This window comes from Rutilus rutilus, assembly GCF_951802725.1.
Source record: "Rutilus rutilus genome assembly, chromosome: 7".
Lineage (NCBI taxonomy): Eukaryota > Metazoa > Chordata > Actinopteri > Cypriniformes > Leuciscidae > Rutilus > Rutilus rutilus.
This window is the reverse complement of record NC_140221.1, coordinates 11,045,975-11,062,607: the sequence shown is the minus strand read 5'-3', so window position 1 is coordinate 11,062,607 and position 16,633 is coordinate 11,045,975. Positions and strand designations below refer to the sequence as shown.

Genomic DNA, 16,633 nt, shown 5'->3' with positions numbered 1-16,633 from the left:
TGGTGTGTTTTTTTTATTATTATCATTATCATTATTCGATTTTTTTATATATATATATATATATATATATATATATATATATATATATATATAATATATATATATATATATATATATATATATACATATACATTTACATATACATATACACACACACACAGAGAGAGATATCTATATATCTAATAATAACAATTATATATATATATATGTTTGTCTTAAGAGTTTTATAGTTTTATAAAAAAAAATAGCATATCAACAGTGATCAGCATGATAAGCCTAATACTCAGAATAAAAATAATAAGGTCATATAAATCATAACATAGTCTCGGAGGTAAGAAGTGTATTATCCTTCACCTGAAATGTTTGTCTTTTCATCCTGAAATGCGAGGTAAATGTTGGATCACAATAATTTGGAACCACAGTTTCCACAAATCCCTTCACTCGAGTGGGATGTTCTCTTTTATTCTGGACGGCAAGGGCAGTGACTGTAACATCAAGCGTATTTTGCAGTATTAAACACATATTTATACCGATTTCATCAGGCTCCGAAATTCTTCAAAAAGAACATAAAGAATGGCCTTCTCAACTGCCTAGTTGCAACTCTTGCGTCATCAGAACGTTCAACCAAGCGGCAACCTCCCCGTCTCTCTCTTGAAACCAACACGGAAGTGAGTTAAACTGCAATTCATTGACTGGCCGCTTGAGGCTGGCTGCACAAGTGAGTCAAATCTGTATCTCCCCCATGTTAAAATTACCAACTGTACAGCAGAAAAAAAACATGTTTACAGCCTGGATCTCTCTGTGGCTTTGGTCTATACAGCTAATTTTGCCCTTCATAACAACTGTGAAGGGGGTGAATTTTTTTATAACTCATCCGTTTAGTTGATTAATATTTAAAGTTCTGCATAATTAAGGGTGTGGCCACTTGAGTGACAGGTGGATTGCAGCTGATGTCAATGCTAGCCATTTGTCTGCTGTTACTAGCCATCACTTCACCTCAGCAAATGTTAGCTGCTGAACTTGCCATCTCTGCAGTGTTTTGTGCTTTTTTTCGGGATTATTTCATACAATTTAATACACCCATTACTTCGCCCACGGCTTAGGATTCCATCGTTGTCGTCAAGTATCGTTTGAGAGAACAACCAGCGCTGTATTTCAGTTGTTTTCCTCTGTGAACATGTACTAATGGATGTCTGACAATTTAGTTGCTTTTTCGCTTTTTAGGCTCGTTCGTTCTGCTCTCACGGAACAGATTATAATATGCTTATGTACCGTCAGATGAAATCCTGCAGGTGTCGGCGCTTTCTCCGTCCATGCTAATGCACATCCTTGAATGAGCGTGGATTTTCTAGCACATTTACTTGAACTTCATAGGCAATATATCTATGGTTTAACCCATTTGAGAGGCGGCCAAAATCAGAATTTAAAATGGACTGAATAAGCTCTCTACAAACTTGACGAGCGATGCCGCGCTGATGGACCATAGACTATAAAAAAGAGTGACTGACATGTATGCACATAAATCACTGTCACACACACTCTCTCAGAGTAATATTAAGTTATTAGCAGAATAGTACAGAATCACGATACACAGTCTCACTTGTAGACATGTCTTTTAACTATTAAAATATTTCGAAGGGCAAAAATAGGAACTTTTAATTGGCTTTACATCATCAACTGTCACTTTAGCGCGAGGCCCTGTGCAGTCGCAGACTGGTACTGTCAGTAGCATAACGTTATAGCATTACCTCCCCAGCCTGAGCTAACTTGATCACGTCGAGCTAGGTGGGCGTGATTTCAGATAGCCAGGCTCCTCAGCTCCACTCACTTTGCCTCCCCAGATAGCAGACGGATGTGGGCCACTTCAGGCAATGATGCGGCACTTCAGGCCTACTTATGGCCCGGACCAAATGTGTCTGAGCCTGAAGTGGCCCACATGTAAAATGGCAAATATGGCCCAAATATTTTAAATCACATGTGGGCCTTTTTAGGCAAAGATGCGGCACTTACGGCAATGTGTAATCTGAATGTGAGCCTAAAGTGGCCCATATGATAAATAATGAATATGGCCCAAATATCACAAACCAAATGTGGGCCACCTATGGCAAAAACGTGGCACAATCGACAATGACTAATCTGGATGTAAACCAAAAATGGCCCACATATGTTTCAGCAAATGTGGCCCAGTTTTCTTAAAACATATCTGGGCCAGTTTTGGCAAAGATATGGCACAGTGGCACTGTCTCATCTGGATGTGAGCCAAAAGTGGCCCACATATGATGCTTCAAATGTGGCCCAGTTATCTTAAACCATATCTGGGCCAGTTTTGGCAATGATATGGCTTAGTGAGCACTGGCTCATCTGGGTGTGAGCCAAAAGTGGCCCACATTTGATTCTCCAAATGTGGCCCAGTTATCTTAAAACACATCTGGGCCAGTTTTGGCAAAGATATGGATCAGTGAGCACTGGCTCATCTGGATGTGAGCCAAAAGTGGCCCACATATAATGCTGCAAATGTGGCCCAGTTATCTTAAAACACATCTGGGCCAGTTTTGCCAATGATATGGCTCAGTGAGCACTGGCTCATTTGGGTGTGAGCCAAAAGTGGCCCACATATGATGATCCAAATGTGGCCCAGTTATCTTAAAACACATCTGGGCCAGTTTTGGCAATGATATGGCTCAGTGAACACTTGCTCATTTGGGTGTGAGCCAAAAGTGGCCCATATATGTTTCAGCAAATGTGGCCCAGTTATCTTAAAACACATCTGGGCCAGTTTTGGCAAAGATATGGCTCAGTGGCACTGTCTCATCTGGATGTGAGCCAAAAGTGGCCCACATATAATGCTGCAAATGTGGCCCAGTTATCTTAAAACACATCTGGGCCAGTTTTGGCAATGATATGGCTCAGTGAGCACTTGCTCATCTGGGTGTGAGCCAAAAGTGGCCCACATATGATGATCCAAATGTGGCCCAGTTATCTCAAAACACATCTGGGCCAGTTTTGGCAAAGATATGGCTCAGTGAGCTCTGGCTCATCTGGGTGTGAGCCAAAAGTGGCCCACATATGATGATCCAAATGTGGCCCAGTTATCTTAAAACACATCTGGGCCAGTTTTGGCAATGATATGGCTCAGTGAGCACTTGCTCATCTGGGTGTGAGCCAAAAGTGGCCCACATATGATGATCCAAATGTGGCGAAGTTATCTTAAAACACATCTGGGCCAGTTTTGGCAAAGATATGGCTTAGTGAGCACTTGCTCATCTGGGTGTGAGCCAAAAGTGGCCCACATATGATGATCCAAATGTGGCCCAGTTATCTTAAAACACATCTGGGCCAGTTTTGGCAAAGATACGGCTCAGTGAGCACTGGCTCATCAGGGTGTGAGCCAAAAGTGGCCCACATATAATGCTGCAAATGTGGCCCAGTTATCTTAAAACACATCTGGGCCAGTTTTGGCAATGATATGGCTCAGTGAGCACTGGCTCATTTGGGTGTGAGCCAAAAGTGGCCCACATATGTTTCAGCAAATGTGGCCCAGTTATCTTAAAACACATCTGGGCCAGTTTTGGCAAAGATATGGCTCAGTGGCACTGTCTCATCTGGATGTGAGCCAAAAGTGGCCCACATATAATGCTGCAAATGTGGCCCAGTTATCTTAAAACATATCTGGGCCAGTTTTGGCAAAGATATGGCTCAGTGAGCACTGGCTCATCTGGGTGTGAGCCAAAAGTGGCCCATATGATAAATAATGAATATGGCCCAAATATCACAAGCCGAATGTGGGCCACCTATGGCAAAAACGTGGCACAATCGACAATGACTGATCTGGATGTAAACCAAAAATGGCCCACATATGTTTCAGCAAATGTGGCCCAGTTTTCTTAAAACATATCTGGGCCAGATTTGGCAAAGATATGGCTCTGTGAGCACTGGCTCATCTGGGTGTGAGCCAAAAGTGGCCCAAATATAATGCTGCAAATGTGACCCATTTATCTTAAAACATATCTGGGCCAGTTTTGGCAAAGATATGGCTCAGTGAGCACTATCTCATCTCGATGTGGGGCAAAAGTGGCCCCCATTTGACATGGCAAATATTGCCCAAATAATTAATTACAATTTGGGCCACGTTTGGGAAATATATACGGCACAGTCAGCATTGCAGGGTGTAAGTCTAACTTGGCTCACATTCGATGTGGCAAATATTCTTTGTGTTTCTCAAAAATTAAAACCTACGTGGTAAGTCCATTTCTGGATTGGATGCAACACTTCTGAAAATGGCTAATTTAGCTTAAAAGGGCAAAGATTGAAACTGTAATGGCCTGAATATTTTTTAAACATTTTTTTAACAACATTTAACAATATTTTTTGGTATGGATGGAGCAGACACTTAGGCTGGATGTGAGGCTACATGTACTTACATCTATATATGCTATTGCTAACATATGTTTTGTAGGTACAGTGTCTAGAAAAGTTCAAGTGTCTAGGTTCAGACTTATGAAGACTTTTTATGGTTTTGGGATGTGCAAGAAGATACTTTAGTTGCTGTTTGTGCAAAGCTTGGGGCACAATGATTTTGCCAAGTACATGCTCCTGTATCAATATATTTTGTTGATCTTGGAACAACATTCCTGTCCATAAAAATAGTCCAAACCCTAACCCTAAACCTACAATCAGAGGGAAATGATAATAACATTGATCTAAAAGCATGGTTGTAAGCCTAAACTTGACATAACTGCAAACTTCAAATCTAATTGGTCTAATGCTGTTCCAGGATCAACAAAGATGTTGAGCCAGGAACATGTTGTAGCCTACTCGGTGTAACCTTGCTTATCTTGCTAGCAGTGTCATCTAACTTCTAGAGCAGACCTGGACAAACTTCCACTGGGGCCTCAAGATGACTTAAAATTATGACAAAACTAAATCCACCAAAAATCAAGATATTTCTCATTATTTGGCTATTTTTATAACAAATGTACAGGATTTGTTGTGGAGAATATAAGGGGACAGCGATTCACTGTTCCTAGGTGTGTCAAAGTGACCCCACAAAGGGTAATATTTTAAACTCCCTTAAAATATTTAAATATGTAAAATATTATATATATATATATATATATATATATATATATATATATATATTATTATTATTCTAAATAAACCTTACATTTTTCTTACATTTCTGGCTAAATATAATTTACATTTATACAACTGTCATCTTTAGGCTATAAACAATCTTTATTAAAGATTAAAAAATTATAATACTAATTGACACTATAATTGATGAAATACAATTACTGTAAATGAAGATGACAAATCAGCAGAACCTGCTATGAGAAAATATTATTTTGATATGTTTTCTTGAATACTTTCATGACAAAATGTTCCCACTTTTTTGCTGTGCTAACTTGATCACGTCGAGCTAGGTGGGCGTGATTTCAGATAGCCAGGCTCCTCAGCTCCACTCACTTTGCCTCCCCAGATAGCAGACGGATGTGGGCCACTTCAGGCAATGATGCGGCACTTCAGGCCTACTTATGGCCCGGACCAAATGTGTCTGAGCCTGAAGTGGCCCACATGTAAAATGGCAAATATGGCCCAAATATTTTAAATCACATGTGGGCCTTTTTAGGCAAAGATGCGGCACTTACGGCAATGTGTAATCTGAATGTGAGCCTAAAGTGGCCCATATGATAAATAATGAATATGGCCCAAATATCACAAACCAAATGTGGGCCACCTATGGCAAAAACGTGGCACAATCGACAATGACTAATCTGGATGTAAACCAAAAATGGCCCACATATGTTTCAGCAAATGTGGCCCAGTTTTCTTAAAACATATCTGGGCCAGTTTTGGCAAAGATATGGCACAGTGGCACTGTCTCATCTGGATGTGAGCCAAAAGTGGCCCACATATGATGCTTCAAATGTGGCCCAGTTATCTTAAACCATATCTGGGCCAGTTTTGGCAATGATATGGCTTAGTGAGCACTGGCTCATCTGGGTGTGAGCCAAAAGTGGCCCACATTTGATTCTCCAAATGTGGCCCAGTTATCTTAAAACACATCTGGGCCAGTTTTGGCAAAGATATGGATCAGTGAGCACTGGCTCATCTGGATGTGAGCCAAAAGTGGCCCACATATAATGCTGCAAATGTGGCCCAGTTATCTTAAAACACATCTGGGCCAGTTTTGCCAATGATATGGCTCAGTGAGCACTGGCTCATTTGGGTGTGAGCCAAAAGTGGCCCACATATGATGATCCAAATGTGGCCCAGTTATCTTAAAACACATCTGGGCCAGTTTTGGCAATGATATGGCTCAGTGAACACTTGCTCATTTGGGTGTGAGCCAAAAGTGGCCCATATATGTTTCAGCAAATGTGGCCCAGTTATCTTAAAACACATCTGGGCCAGTTTTGGCAAAGATATGGCTCAGTGGCACTGTCTCATCTGGATGTGAGCCAAAAGTGGCCCACATATAATGCTGCAAATGTGGCCCAGTTATCTTAAAACACATCTGGGCCAGTTTTGGCAATGATATGGCTCAGTGAGCACTTGCTCATCTGGGTGTGAGCCAAAAGTGGCCCACATATGATGATCCAAATGTGGCCCAGTTATCTCAAAACACATCTGGGCCAGTTTTGGCAAAGATATGGCTCAGTGAGCTCTGGCTCATCTGGGTGTGAGCCAAAAGTGGCCCACATATGATGATCCAAATGTGGCCCAGTTATCTTAAAACACATCTGGGCCAGTTTTGGCAATGATATGGCTCAGTGAGCACTTGCTCATCTGGGTGTGAGCCAAAAGTGGCCCACATATGATGATCCAAATGTGGCGAAGTTATCTTAAAACACATCTGGGCCAGTTTTGGCAAAGATATGGCTTAGTGAGCACTTGCTCATCTGGGTGTGAGCCAAAAGTGGCCCACATATGATGATCCAAATGTGGCCCAGTTATCTTAAAACACATCTGGGCCAGTTTTGGCAAAGATACGGCTCAGTGAGCACTGGCTCATCAGGGTGTGAGCCAAAAGTGGCCCACATATAATGCTGCAAATGTGGCCCAGTTATCTTAAAACACATCTGGGCCAGTTTTGGCAATGATATGGCTCAGTGAGCACTGGCTCATTTGGGTGTGAGCCAAAAGTGGCCCACATATGTTTCAGCAAATGTGGCCCAGTTATCTTAAAACACATCTGGGCCAGTTTTGGCAAAGATATGGCTCAGTGGCACTGTCTCATCTGGATGTGAGCCAAAAGTGGCCCACATATAATGCTGCAAATGTGGCCCAGTTATCTTAAAACATATCTGGGCCAGTTTTGGCAAAGATATGGCTCAGTGAGCACTGGCTCATCTGGGTGTGAGCCAAAAGTGGCCCATATGATAAATAATGAATATGGCCCAAATATCACAAGCCGAATGTGGGCCACCTATGGCAAAAACGTGGCACAATCGACAATGACTGATCTGGATGTAAACCAAAAATGGCCCACATATGTTTCAGCAAATGTGGCCCAGTTTTCTTAAAACATATCTGGGCCAGATTTGGCAAAGATATGGCTCTGTGAGCACTGGCTCATCTGGGTGTGAGCCAAAAGTGGCCCAAATATAATGCTGCAAATGTGACCCATTTATCTTAAAACATATCTGGGCCAGTTTTGGCAAAGATATGGCTCAGTGAGCACTATCTCATCTCGATGTGGGGCAAAAGTGGCCCCCATTTGACATGGCAAATATTGCCCAAATAATTAATTACAATTTGGGCCACGTTTGGGAAATATATACGGCACAGTCAGCATTGCAGGGTGTAAGTCTAACTTGGCTCACATTCGATGTGGCAAATATTCTTTGTGTTTCTCAAAAATTAAAACCTACGTGGTAAGTCCATTTCTGGATTGGATGCAACACTTCTGAAAATGGCTAATTTAGCTTAAAAGGGCAAAGATTGAAACTGTAATGGCCTGAATATTTTTTAAACATTTTTTTAACAACATTTAACAATATTTTTTGGTATGGATGGAGCAGACACTTAGGCTGGATGTGAGGCTACATGTACTTACATCTATATATGCTATTGCTAACATATGTTTTGTAGGTACAGTGTCTAGAAAAGTTCAAGTGTCTAGGTTCAGACTTATGAAGACTTTTTATGGTTTTGGGATGTGCAAGAAGATACTTTAGTTGCTGTTTGTGCAAAGCTTGGGGCACAATGATTTTGCCAAGTACATGCTCCTGTATCAATATATTTTGTTGATCTTGGAACAACATTCCTGTCCATAAAAATAGTCCAAACCCTAACCCTAAACCTACAATCAGAGGGAAATGATAATAACATTGATCTAAAAGCATGGTTGTAAGCCTAAACTTGACATAACTGCAAACTTCAAATCTAATTGGTCTAATGCTGTTCCAGGATCAACAAAGATGTTGAGCCAGGAACATGTTGTAGCCTACTCGGTGTAACCTTGCTTATCTTGCTAGCAGTGTCATCTAACTTCTAGAGCAGACCTGGACAAACTTCCACTGGGGCCTCAAGATGACTTAAAATTATGACAAAACTAAATCCACCAAAAATCAAGATATTTCTCATTATTTGGCTATTTTTATAACAAATGTACAGGATTTGTTGTGGAGAATATAAGGGGACAGCGATTCACTGTTCCTAGGTGTGTCAAAGTGACCCCACAAAGGGTAATATTTTAAACTCCCTTAAAATATTTAAATATGTAAAATATTATATATATATATATATATATATTATTATTATTCTAAATAAACCTTACATTTTTCTTACATTTCTGGCTAAATATAATTTACATTTATACAACTGTCATCTTTAGGCTATAAACAATCTTTATTAAAGATTAAAAAATTATAATACTAATTGACACTATAATTGATGAAATACAATTACTGTAAATGAAGATGACAAATCAGCAGAACCTGCTATGAGAAAATATTATTTTGATATGTTTTCTTGAATACTTTCATGACAAAATGTTCCCACTTTTTTGCTGATTAGAGATAAGATCTATTATGTTTAAATAAAATATTTACTGCATTTGTAGTTGTCTGTGAAGAAAAGAAAAAAATCTAACTGACGATTTTCCAGTTCACGGCCCTTTAAATTTAAACGTTGCTAGATGTGTATAATACCATGGTCTGTCTGAATACTTTATTCTGATTGGCTGCAAGGTGTAGCCTAGCCATTTGTAACACTTTACAAGTTAACATTAGTTAACTACTTTAGTTAACATGTGGCATGAACAATTCTTCTACAGTATTTATTAGGGGTGGAACGGTACATGTATTCGTATTGAACCGAAACGGTACGGGCGTCACGGTTCGGTGCATGAATATACACGGAGAATACACGGTATAAAAATAAATAAAACTTGCGTGCAAATTAATTAATGTAATGCGGAACTACTGTTAAATACGCAGGTTCTTAGGGACACCTAATCTGTAGGCCTTAGCTCTGAAGCTCTGTGGCTATAATGAACAGGCTGCGATGTCAAGATTGCAATGCTGGAATATGTTGTGTGCGTGCGTGTGTGAGAGAGAGAGATCGAGGCACGGGCGCGATCGAACAGTGGAAAAACATAAAAACATACTCCATCATTTTGTTCATACAGGACATCATTCAAACTGCAAAGTGTTTACTTATATTTGTGTACACTCGCAATAAAACACAACATTGTGCTTTTGTCAAACTGTAAACTCTTGTCAAACTGTAACCTACAACTGTCACCCAACCAAAATCTCTCTTTCTCTCTCTCTCTCTCTCTCTCTCTCTCTCTCTCTCTCTCTCTCTCTCTCTCTCTCTCTCTCTCTCTCTCTCTCTCTCTCTCTCTCACACACACACACACACACACACACACACACACACACACACACAATTTTTAAAAGCAAAATATATTTATCCAACCACATTTAAAAACAGTCTGTGGGTGCCATCTTTTGGACATTCATCATATTGCATTGGTTTTCATTTCTTGTCCTAAAAATAAACAGAGCACTAATCTGTTTATTTTTAAGTTACACATTGTACATTGATTAAAAAAAGAAAATCAATTGTGTTTTTAATGGTAGTATTATTTTATACAGAAATAAATTATGTATAATTAACATGAGAATAAAGTTAGTGTTAATTAAAATTTTAAGGAACAAATATAACAAATATATTGATCTGAAATGTAGCAAATTTATTTTAAATTCATTCAGGTACAATTACAAAACACATCTCAAGGTCTTTGTGTATTTTTATTAATTTAATTAATAAACTAATTATATAAAACTATTGTCAATGCACTACAAATAAACTGGTTCTATGCCTTTACTTTATTAATAAAACTTTTTAAAAAAATACAAGGCTTAAAGGAGAACTCCAGTCAATTTTAACATTGAGCTCATTTTTTGGTAAATTTGGAGTGCTGTCAGTACAGAGAACAACGACAAAAATCGGTGTTGCCTACACCGTGTTATCCTCTTTAAAATTTGCACCCTGTTGACTTAAATGGGCAAGTTTTAAACCTGCTTTTAGCCTCTTAACATCCTTGATGTGTCATACAAGTGCACCAGCCATGTGAGTGATTTTATTCAGAGTGAACACAGTGAATCTGACTGCAGTAGATGTGAAAGATATGAATAAAAGTGATGTTAATTCAGCCAGCGCACATACCTGTATTTACTTCCTGTTTTCGGTCGAAGTCCACAGTAGTCGATTGTCGAGTTCACGCGCGTGATCATAGGTAACTAAGCAACAGTGGAGAACTCGACAATCGACTACTGTGGACTTAGACCGAAAACAGGAAGTAAATAAATGTGCGCTGGCTGAATTAACATCACTTTTATTCATATCTTTCACATCTACTGCTGTCAGATTCACCGTGTTCACTCTGAAGGAATCACTCACAGTAGAGGCTAAAAGCAGGTTTAAAACTTGCCCCATTTAAGTCAACAGGGTGCAAATTTAAAAAAGAGGATAACTCGTTGTAGGCAACACTGATTTTTGTCGTTGTTCTCTGTACCCATTTTCTGTTATCCGGGAGTGACACAAGGCCAAGATGGCGACGGCCGGCTCCGCCCACTTTAGGCTTCAAAAATGCTCTTCAGAAACCTACGGGTGACGTCACGGACACTGCGTCCATATTTTTTTACAGTCTATCTGTTAAACGCACCACCGTGTCTGTTTAAAAAACGTTTTGCAACTTTTTGTCGGGGCTGAACGCAGCCCAGGAAACATGACTGAGAATTTCAAAATAAAAGACATGAAACATAAACGTGAACCAAACCCCAAACCAAATGTGACACTGTACACTGTAAGTGCAATCATGTAGTTGATGTAATATTATTAATTTGACTATAATGTGCTGACAGTATCGGATGAGAACAAAATTTGAACAAAATTGAGCTGTATGATGACACTATTGTCTTTTGTAGAGCTGCTTTATAGCTGAATCAGATGTTGTTTCATAATTGGCGAACTTCACACAGCTATTGAACTGAACTGACTTGAGCTGAATAACAATAGAGGGTTTTCACAAGACATCATCAATCCGGAAGTCGGCCATATTGGAGGCACTAAATGTAAACTATGCCACTGAACTAAATGGACTCGTAAATTTGGCTTATTGCTGCTGAAAAATCGTGTTTTGGTCTGTATTAATCGGTCGCACCAGGAAAAACATTTGGAGTTCTATAGACTGTCAAAAGTTAAAGAGAAGAGTGCAAAAAACTGAGGAAAGAAGGCATTTGTGATTGAGAGAGCATCAGCTCATCACCCACTTGTAACCACTTGTAAATGAAGCGTTGACTATGGCTAAAATGTTGACGTAAAGTAGTTCACTATGGCTACGTTCACACTGTCAGTCCAAATCCAAATATTTTTGTATCCAATTGGAATTTGATCTAAAATGATGTCCACACTGTGTATCGCAACTGTTCAGATCAATGTGTCCATGCAGCCCTTTCGTTTTCCGGAATATCTGCATTGGTTCTATGGCAATGACGTTGATGGAGGGGTTTGCATTTGCAATAGAGATGTTGTCTTATTTAAATTTTACAACATGTAAATGTGTAGCCGCCACGCTGGACTACTGCATCTTGAGCCTGCTGCAGAACTGTAGGAGGCTAGTATGCACAGCTTTTTTCCGTGCTCTTGTCTCTGCCGGTTTCAAAATTCAAAAATAATAATTTTCTGCTCGTCCGGCACTTTAAAACAACACAGCCTTGTTTCGGCAGTGACTTTCAGCATGTTTCCTATAACAATGTCTGACGTTCACATTTTACATGGCGTGAGAAAGTCACATAAACCATGCGAAATCCGATCAGAGCCAGATTTCAATCGGATATGAACAAAAAATGGATTTGGACTGACAGTCTGAACGTAGCCTATGTTGGGATAAGAAATAGAAGGAAGAATTGTTGTGTCGTCAGTCCATGACTAAAAAGCTAGCTCGTTCGGATCTTTACCACATATTAATGTTAGTTCGTCAAAATTTCGCGCTCTTTCCTGCTGACTAAGTCCTTCTCTGTATGATTTAGCAGCTTCCACATGTTTTTTCCGTGGTTTAGATATCATAAATTAGTGTAACAATGTGTTCAGTAGTACATAAACAGTGCAATCCATGCTGTTGTTTACATCCGAGTATCTCCAATATGGCCGCGCATCTGAGTAACTGGCCAAACCGTGACGTAGGTGCAAACACTCTACACTATTGTATACTGTATTCTTATAGCTGAATTTGAATTCAGCTATGAATTTTTATGAAGTTTGCATCACTGATTCTGTTATTTTCCTGTTTATGTGAAGCATGACTTTTGGTCAATTTAAAATATGTACGATTTAATTCATTAAATGAATGATTGAAAAATAATGAAAAACAACTACAAATAAGTATGCAGCTCAATGTACAGCAAGCAGATGTTTTCAGAAAGCACACTAATTATGATCTACCCATCACTATTTAATATAATAATGCCATGAATGCAAGTTAGGCCTGTTATCCAGCGTTCCCAGTGTTTCTTGTTTGCTGTAGGAGCACACAGTGCACCTGTAGAAACTGATAGTACTGTAATTGGAGATGATGTGCCACAGGCAACAGATGCAGTGGAGCCATCGCAGTGGAATAGCGCTCACACAGTCAAACTAGGTCCTTTAGGTACTTTTTACAATCATTTTGACAATCCAGTCTGTTGTAGACAATTTCAAATCGCTTTTTAATGAGAACTTTTCAATGAGGAGTGTGATCAGACCAATACTTCTGCATGAAGCAGAGATCATAACCATCTGAAGATGACACCAACAGCACTTTTTCCATATGCAATTTTTCTTGGGATTGGACTCCAATGTGTCCAGACGAGATTATTCACAAACCGTTGGGCGGTTAAAATGACTGGTGGTCCTGATGCTGCTGATCTTATTGCAGACAAATATGGATTTGTGAATATGGGCCAGGTAAGTACACTGTAAAATGTTTTGCCAGTTAAATGGGTTACACTTTATTCTGATTGTCCACTTTATACATTCTACTAACTATAAGTAACTTTGCAACTACATGTCAACTAACTCTCATTGGAGTATTAGTAGACCGTAGTAAACTGTTTGGTTAGGGTTCAGGTCAGTAGAATAAGTCGACATGTATTTGCAAAGTTACTTATAGTCAGTAGAATGTATGTTGGGTAACTATCAAAATAAAGTGTTATCGTTAAATGTTTCATGTGGCAGCATCTTGTAACAATTGAGCAGTTTCACTTATATATAAGTGGGTGTTATCACATTTCTTATAACTTTGTATGTATTGTGTCCTGCTTTAAATTCTTAATATACATCTGAATGGCCTAAATATTGTGTGATTTATCAACCAAGACAGTATGCGATTATGTCTTCATGTTTTCTGTAAAATCCCAGAATTGCAACTGGCAACTTTTCATCACAAAAGTACAGTGGTGATACTATGATACAGTGATGGTCACATATGGCAATAACATGGTACTTTGTTACAGTATATATTATGGAATTTTATTCAAGTCAAGTCAAGACTTATTGTCATTGAAATTGGAAGATGTTGTTCCACCAGGTGCAGTTTTTGCCAGGACAAAATTTCATAGATAAACTAATATTTTTATTGCACCAACCATGTAAACAAACTGTAGTTCCTTGTTACTTTTTTCTTTCAAATTAGTCTTTCATTATTACCAAGCCCATATCTCTGGGTCACTGGCTCTTGTATAATAAATGTGTTTAACCATGCAAGACGAGCTCCTAACCTCGATGGCATCTTATACCCTACTTCAGTTAGTTAACCAACTGGCACACTTTCTTTGTCCCCTTACTGCACAAATAAGTATAGCAGCGGTACATTTAAGAGATAATTAAATGTAACTGGATGCTCATGGAGATGTAAATAAATGTAATTTTCACTTAATTGAATATCTGAGATTTTAAAAAAAGAGAGAGAAAAGAAAAAGGTGTGCATAAATGCTCTTGAAATGGACAATCAAAGTCTACTGTACACTTGCCCCACAGACCATTGTAAGTGTAATTCAAACACTACTACTCAAAAACTGTATTTTGAAAGAAAATAATACTTTAATTCAACAGGGATTCATTAAAATGATCAAATTTTAATGTTACAAACGATTTCTATTTCAAATAAATGCTGTTCTTTTGAACTTTCTTTTCATCAAAGAATCCAATAAGAAAAGTGTATCATGGTTTACACAAAAATATTAAGCAGCACAACTGTTTTCAACTCTGATAATAACAAGTAACGTTTCTTAAGCACCAAAGCAGAATATTAGAATCATTTCTGAATGATCTTGTGCCACTGGATTAATGGCTGCTGGAAATTCAGCTTTGCCATCAAAGAAATAAATTAGAAATCAGAAAATATATTAAAACAGAAAACATTTATTTTATATTGTAATAATATTTCACTATATTATTGTGTTTACTGTATTTTTGATCAAATAAATGCAGCCTTGATGAGCAAAAAAGACTTCTTTCAAAATCATTGCAAAAAAATATTTAAAAAGATGCTGTCAGTATAGGGCTAAACTTGGAATATTGCTTTAATATTACTTTTAGGTCATTTTGAATCCCAATGGTTTGTTGTGAAATGCCTATGGGATAGGATTTATTTAGCCCACAGTCTCTATTTGTTTTGTTTTTTTGCTCTGTGTGATTAGTTTATTTCGCTTTGTGTCATTGAGCACATTTTCAGTGTTAACAAGGAAACTGACTTCCCACACTCAAGTCAATGAAATGTGTAACTGCCGTCACCTGTAGGGCTTTTTAGTTCCTGGTAAATCTGGTATGTCTTCAGCCAACATCATAACGTCAAGGCACAGGGTGTCAAAGAGATATCAGCAGCCAAAGTTTAAGCTCAGCTGAATCGTGCAGTGCTAGCTCAGGTTGCCTCTGATGGTAAGTCTATCAGTGGTGTAGAATAACCCTTTTGTTGTTTCGTAGGCATACGTCAGGGATGGATACATAATTTATATCTCTGTCAGTCACACCTGAGCAGCGGCTAAAACAATCTTCTTCCCCTTGTGCCTCTGCAGATAGGTGGGCTAGTGGACCATTACCAGTTTCAGCACAGAGGAACCATCAAAAGGTCCACTATTAAAAGCATAGGGAACCACAGTCTCATCACCACGGAGACCAAGGTACAAGGATCACCTTCAGTCACAGAGACACCACTGAATAGTTAATAAGTTAGACTACACCACCCTATAAACACCACACACACTTACCAAAACAGATTAAGACAGGGGTACGCCAAACCACACATCCTTAAACTTGCCAAAAACGAAAAATCATTCTTAATGAATATTTCATTTAATTGACTGTGGTTTGTGAAGCATGTTATGTATGCAGTAGAACATCATAAATATGTTCTGATGCTGAAGGTGGAGTGGATCCAGCAACAGATGGTTCAGAAGAGAGTAAAAAGAACTGACACAATGGACCAAACCCACGCCACCACCTTCAATGATGCCAAGTGGGACAGCATGTGGTACATTGTTAGTATGCAACACATTACAATCAGCAATTTTATATTCAGATAAAACGCATTATTTAACTGAACCGAACTGCTATGTTAAGCCAATTAATATGTGAAAATATGTACATTTCATTGTATCCTTTAGTTTAAAATGTTTTGACTCAATTGGGTATAGGACTTAATTTCTTTTGTCTTTAAGGTTTGGGCAATGAGTATGCTGTCAAATGTATTGACAAGCATTTATGGTTAACTAAAATATACTTCTAATGAAACTTGAGTCACTTTAGATTCAAGTCCAATTCTCACTTGTTGTTAAGTTTAGATACTGAGTAGAAATGTGGTAGGATTAAGGGTTGTAAAATACAGTATCATGCAGAATAAAGCATGAATATGTGCTTTATAAGTACATATAAACAGCCAGTATCCTAATATGCAATAATAAGCAACTAGTTAATAGTGAGAATTGGACTCTAAACTAAAGTGTTACCAAAACTTCTATTAAACATTATTTTTAATTACACATTTGTTTTGATTCATTTGCAATTTACATTTAAAATGAATAAATGTGCACAAATGAATAAATGTAAAATACATGGCAAGTACATTTAAAATATATTAACTTTA

At 38.4% G+C, this 16,633-nt stretch overlaps 1 protein-coding gene across 1 annotated transcript in view; it reads left to right on the top strand.

Annotated features, from left to right (window-relative positions):
- Window positions 1-13,296: 13,296 nt before the first annotated feature.
- The window catches only part of pcsk5a (proprotein convertase subtilisin/kexin type 5a), a gene marked incomplete at its 5' end in the record, with an annotated part of 53,580 nt that continues 50,243 nt past the window's right edge, over window positions 13,297-16,633 (top strand). Inside the window, 3 exons of the mRNA XM_084415196.1 lie at window positions 13,297-13,458; window positions 15,567-15,671; window positions 15,915-16,028. Of these exons, the coding sequence (XP_084271322.1) occupies window positions 13,297-13,458; window positions 15,567-15,671; window positions 15,915-16,028 (381 nt within the window). The remainder of the gene's footprint in view (window positions 13,459-15,566; window positions 15,672-15,914; window positions 16,029-16,633) is intronic.